Below are 6,048 nucleotides of genomic sequence, written 5' to 3' on the forward strand. Positions count from 1 at the left end.
TTTTTCTTGTTCTTATTCTAATTTCCAATCACACAAGAATTGCATCCTCTGCCTGGAAATATCCTTACATGCATTGCTGCTATGGCAGCTGAAGGAATCAGATAGYGCTCCTTAAAGGCAGAATAGGGCACAATTATATAATGAAGAACAGTGTTTTTTCTTCCTTGACCTCCCAGTCAGTTCCATCACTTGGATCTGTAAAGCTATTTGCTTCTACTTTTGTTACTGGTTTCTGAATAGACAGGCTTCCCACAGAGAAAAGATATGCAACCTTTCAAGATTTGCACAGATGGAGATCAGTTTTTTTTTTTCTAAACTGAGTTTTGTTTTAAACAGATAAGCCCTGAATGATAATAAGAAAAGTAGCATTAACAAACAGCTACAGGAGTTGAGCTATGTAAGTGGACTTGTCAACAGGATCCCAAATCCCTCAGCATTCAGTTACACTTTTTAAGGCTATTGTTGTCCATTACAGCACTGATCACTTAGACTGAGCTAATTTCATGGATTTTAATTATGGAACTATATTAAAGGCACACTATCTAAAGTTTATATTATATGCTACAAACATGAAAATAGATGAAAGGTCTGAATTTAAAGAATTAGATTCCTTCCCATAGGCCCTTTTAAAAGTATTTCTGTTAAGCTTCCTCAATGCCATGGATACAGGAGCAGGGACCTTCAAAATTTACTTCAAACTAAGGGAAGGCTTTCTCTGCAGAAAAGATGAAACAAATGTATTGCCACCTTTAAAAACCCCTTCATAAGCCATAGCCTAAAAGAATGAATACTGCAATTTACTGGAAAGAAAAATCTCTAGTGATTTGTTAAACTACATGAAGGGTTAAAAAGGACTAAGAGGCAAGACTGTGACTGACCAGACTTAGTTCACATTAACCCATACCTCACCTCTGCCTGCTAAAAATGTAGCATGTAATTTCCTTATTTTCTTCTTTCAGCTTTAAGGTGTATTTTTGTGATAATCTCATATGATACATCTATAAAACAAAAGTGCAAGGTCCAAGTAGAGATATCTTATAAAATATTTGATGATTACAGCAAGAAGTTACATAGAAAAGGCTATATCTAACTGGCCAATTTTGCTTAGTTTGAAAAAATCTCTTTTTACTTGCCAGGTGAAGAAACACGGACATGTATAAGCAACCATGAAGAAGTGGGATTGTTGCTGGTACTGAACATGTAGTGTGGAGTTAAAAGTGAACTTTGCTACAGGGTTTGGCTTAAGAGGAGGCTACAACATATTCCTCGATCCTTTACCATCTGTATGACTTTTATGTCCAAATAAGATAGCAATGATTGGCAAAGTCCTTTAATGTACAATGCATAAAGCTAGATGCTCAAGACTTTTTCTTTAAAGATGAACAAATACCTGGCTGACAACCTCCATCAAAGCCCGCTTCTGTCTGTAGAGCGGCTTCCCCTCTCCCCATTGCATCTTGCCCAAATGAGATCTATGCAGCAGGTACTTCCAGCTAATTTCCCTGTGCTTTGCAAAAGTCGCATCCCCAAGAGGGCCAGTGAACAAAAGTAATAAATGCTGATGTCTGCTCACACCCAAGGAAAAGCTTCAGGATGGCAGGATTCACAATTCTGCCATTGTTACCAGCAGAAAAAATATGCATAGCAACTAATGTCAGACAAATAGTGTCCAGTTATTAAGTTAGGTTTTTATATTGCAATCTTCTCCCTGATATTTGGCTGCTGAGGTAATATAGAGAAAAAAAGAATTCTGTAAAACAGTTCACTTTAGATAATCATATGGACTGTGAAAGATTAAACAAAGACCAAGTGTTTGGTATACAAAATGTGACAATGGACATAAATTCAGTATTTATTCTGAGAATATTTACAAAATAAATAATAATAAACTTATATGCTTGACACTCATTTCAGAAAAAAACAAACAAGAATGAAGACACCTTTTTAGCACAGTATGGTGCACCTTCTCAAATTTCATCTTAAAGTTTTCTTTCAGTCTGATTTTAATGTTTATAGAACCACAAGGAAAAAAAAAAGCTTAAATTTCTCCCCAGATGTAAGTATAAGATTCTGCAACTCAAAGTTAAGATTATGTTCTACAAATTGGAACTACTGACATTCATTTTTATTTAATATACTTCAAGTAGATTTTTTCCAAAAAACTTCTGTTGCTACAAACTTATCAGCTGATCAGCTGTAACAAATTATCTTTTCTCTTGTTAACAATGCAACTCATAATTTAAGATGAAAGTTTTTTAAAACATAAGTTATACTCAGAAATGGGATAAGAAATTTCAAACAATATACTGATGTGCAAATAAATCCCCAAACTCTGAAAAAAGCTAATTAATAATTTCAATTTTCAAACCAATGCCTGTTAAATTATGACATGTAACAGATGTAGAACATTGTKAACTAAGATTTCCCATCTTTTAAAAACTCAACTGTCAGCTGCTGTCACCACATTTAACACAGCTGTGCAGTTATTCAGCAGCTGGAAAAGTGGACTAATTTAGGAAATTGCTGTGGAAAAGCTTAGCTTAAGAACATTTTAATTTGTATACTGAATGCTTCTCAACTTCAAGGCTATACCATTATAATACGCCTTCAGGTGACTTTAAGGCTTTTCTCTTTAAGACAGGACTCCCAGAATTACAGGACTGTTTTTTTTTACATAAACACCTTATACAAAGCATATAACATAAAAAAATGGCACTTTTCCAAACAAGTTGCCCATTCTACCTTTAAATATAGCTTCTTAACCAGTTTGCAAATTGTTTCAGCGTCTGCACAAATTTATTGTTGCTTATATGATCTCTTATTTTTTCAAAGGAGCTTTCTTCTTTCCATATTCCTTTGTTTTTCTTCAAGGCCTTTAACTCTGCTCGAAGCAGTCTTCTGTGAAGTTTCCAGTACAGATGAGAATCATGATGTAGTCCTTCAATACGTGCTGTTCTGCCAAGCCCTTGTCTCAAGATCTCTTCATTTAAGCACATACTGAGAAATCGACCCTATAAGAAGGCACAGTAAATATGACATTTCTTCACAACTTGTTATCTCTTTCTGCTAGAGTGTAGATTTAGTCAGAAGTATCTAGTTCATGTTTAAAATATACTACCAATGGAAGACATTTGAGAAAACATTTGATGGACTAAATATTAAGCTGACCCAAACTWCACAATATAGCTTAGCACTAGCTGTTAGAGAAATATATTTGTTTCAGGAATCAACCCACAAACATACACATCTTGAAACTTGTTTTAAAAACATTACATTGTATTTGCAATTTTAAATAAATAGTAGCAATATTCTTTGTATGTGCCAAGATAACTTAACAGCACAATCACAGACTTAAAACTGTAGATTTAAAGAAAAAACATTTTTGTTACTGTATTTACCTTATTTACTAAAACAAGGCACTCAAGTGCCAATTCCTGTCTTCCAAGAAGTTGGAACCATATCATTTGCGAGGGTTTCAACTCTTCCTGTAACCAGACCGTGCCACTCGGAGTCAAATCCACTCCAGCAAGTCTTATCAGCAAAAGACTGTTTGACTGCCCTGATTGTATAAAGAGATATCTTTTTATACTGCACATAGCAGTAAGAAGAAAGTTCATGCTCTGCACGGACTGTCAGCTGTTGTTAATAAGTTTACTCCCATGGATTCACACCACATTTCAGCTTTAGTTCCCCAAAGTACTATTCAATTGCAACTGAGAATTCAGCCTTTTGTCTCCTTCAGGAAAAACTGTTGTAATTCAAGATTGTGTAAATAGTTTTATTTTGTGTACAAATAGAAAGGTCTGTTTTCATGAGCAGTCACCATTATTTTATCTGAATAGACAGATAAAATAGCCAAGAAGCAATAGCACCTTAAACAACTGCAGGTTTTTGCAAAGTGAACATGACTACACTACTACACTCAGACTTGATAGGCAATGTCTGAAAAGTCACTGAAGACTTGTCTCTTAAAAGTAGGTTTCCATGTGTACTGTCAGATCTTCATATGTAAATAAAAATATAATATCAATAGATTACTTTGCCAGGAATGAGACTAGTTAGGCAAACAAATGATTTTCGTTCCATTCTATGAACTGTCTATAGGCTTGAGCTTTTGCTGCCAAGAAATCATCATGATAATGATGCTATTAATGAAACTATTATATTGGCAAGTTCTTTTATACAGATATTTCTCAGTCTTTCCTATTCTCAGTTTCCCATCTATAAAGCAGGAAAAAAACAAAAGACAGAACCAGAACTGCAACTTAACCCTCTCTCAAGCTTAGCACTATTTTGTGTGTACACAGAATACTTTGTTTCCTAATGATTTCTGCTCATCTATTTCCAAGAGTTTCATTTACTTAAAAATGCTAAACTTAAACTTTAATAACAATTTTAGTGTTTCAGCAGCATTTTTGCTAGCCTAGTAGATGATAGTGTATTAAGAACAACTTTTCATTATTATTATTGTTCTCCATGTACGTTTACTTACATTTTCTCTGTATTGATGTAATAAAAGGAATGCTAATGGGAATGTGCTCAACTTCTAGACCTTTCTCAGTTACTTGATGTATTTTTCCCCGCAATTTCACATTCTTCTCTACAAATTCCACAGGTATATCCAACGCACTTGTAAACTTTGTTGTCTATTGATGGAAGGAAGAGCAAGACAAAGCCTTCAAAATGTAAGGCAGTTACGATCACATTAAATCCACTTTCTTTTAAAAATAATTTGTCAAATTACAGATTTGCTGTTGCACAAGTTTTTTTTTTTTTTTTTAAAAAACACTCATCAGCTGTAAGACCTGTTATGTCAGTATTTCCAGACACTTAGCAATGGTCCCTGCTTTACAGTGTTCGCAACATTAGGGATTACCATGAAAGGAAAGTTTGGAAAAAGAACAGAAACTGACATTTTATGAGCAATGCATATTCAAGTTCACCTGATTCACCACAGAAAGAATGAGTGCTTTAAAAGCAGACTGACTGTTGACAGGATAGGGATGAAAGAAAGCCAAGAAGTTTTCAAACACACTAGAAAAGAACAGACATACTGAAAACATGCAGGAAAAAGCACTACTATTAAGATTAAAGACCTGCTCAACAGCAGCACTATGGTAATGAAGAAGATGATACTTGATTTAGGGGATGGAGGGAGAAGGATAGGCACTAGAGATAGCATGAACCTTACATTTTAAATTTAACATGTTATATTTTAGAGCCCCCACTGTAAGAAGCCTTTTGTAGAATACCAATCTGTTTATACGTAAATATAAAAGAACAGATACTGCGCACACAGAAGTCAATGGTGTATCAGTTCTTTAAAAGGATCTTAAAGTATAATTGTAGKTTTTTTTCTGTACGCTATTTATTCAATAAACTTTTATATTGTGGTCTGCAAAGTTTACCACTAAGAATATCAAAAATTAGGTGGCAATTGGAGGTTTGACAAACAGAAACAGCTCAAATCCAATCTAATTTGCATTGGAAAATCCAAGAGCCTGGTAAATATATCCACAAGTCCTTGGTTTTGAAAAAACAAAAAACCACCGTTAGCACTGTGTAAATATTTAAGTATCTAAGTTAATGAAGAAAACATTATTCATAATTCAGGCTCTCTGGTAAAATTTTAAGTTATCAGCTTTACACATATGATTTCTCATAGCAAAGTGTCCCTGGAGTGGAAGGAAGGAAGATCAGAGCACCGCCGCCCTCCCACAGACGGGCAGGGGTGGCGCCCTGCAGGCAAGGGGCTGCTCGCCGTGGCGCTAACACCGTAACTTCATTACGTGTACCGAACYGATCGCTATTTTTAAGAGCGAAGGAAGATTTAGGGCCACGTTTAAAAACACTTGAACAAACGGACCTGCGGAGAAGGGAGGCAGAGAAGCCGCGGCTATTTTAACCGCAATCGGAACACGCGGCCCCCAGGAGAGCGGAGCAAGCACGCGGGGTGCCCGCGCCGCTGCGGCTACGGACGGGAGGCGGGCGCGGCGCGGCGCGGGGGCCGCCGCGATCCGGGCCGCGGGCTGCCTCCTAACGCCTCCG

The 6,048-nt window shown here is 36.2% G+C and overlaps 1 protein-coding gene across 1 annotated transcript; it reads right to left on the reverse strand.

Annotated features, from left to right (window-relative positions):
• Window positions 1-1,840: 1,840 nt before the first annotated feature.
• On the reverse strand, window positions 1,841-6,042 carry MISO1 (mitochondrial inner membrane subdomain organizer 1). Its single transcript, XM_085302866.1, has 4 exons — window positions 4,944-6,042; window positions 4,493-4,646; window positions 3,399-3,559; window positions 1,841-3,011 (listed from the first exon to the last, which is right to left on the reverse strand). The coding sequence occupies exons 1-4, from the start codon at window positions 5,061-5,063 to the stop codon at window positions 2,745-2,747; spliced, it is 702 nt and encodes a 233-aa protein (XP_085158992.1). The 5' UTR covers window positions 5,064-6,042; the 3' UTR covers window positions 1,841-2,744.
• Between the last annotated feature and the right edge of the window lie 6 nt (window positions 6,043-6,048).

This window comes from Rhea americana, unplaced genomic scaffold (genome assembly GCF_003343005.1).
Source record: "Rhea americana isolate MKP2758 unplaced genomic scaffold, rheAme1 scaffold_193, whole genome shotgun sequence".
Classification (NCBI taxonomy): domain Eukaryota; kingdom Metazoa; phylum Chordata; class Aves; order Rheiformes; family Rheidae; genus Rhea; species Rhea americana.

What these genes read in the sequence shown, in the direction of transcription:
- MISO1 (XM_085302866.1), bottom strand. Translation starts at nt 5,063, where the DNA reads ATGTTTTCAGTATGTCTGTTCTTTTCTAGTGTGTTTGAAAACTTCTTG. An exon ending in TTCTTTCTGTGGTGAATCAG is followed by an intron (nt 4,647 to 4,943) that starts GTGAACTTGAAT and finishes TTCCATCAATAG; the next exon opens with ACAACAAAGTTTACAAGTGC. An exon ending in TACATCAATACAGAGAAAAT is followed by an intron (nt 3,560 to 4,492) that starts GTAAGTAAACGT and finishes TTATACAATCAG; the next exon opens with GGCAGTCAAACAGTCTTTTG.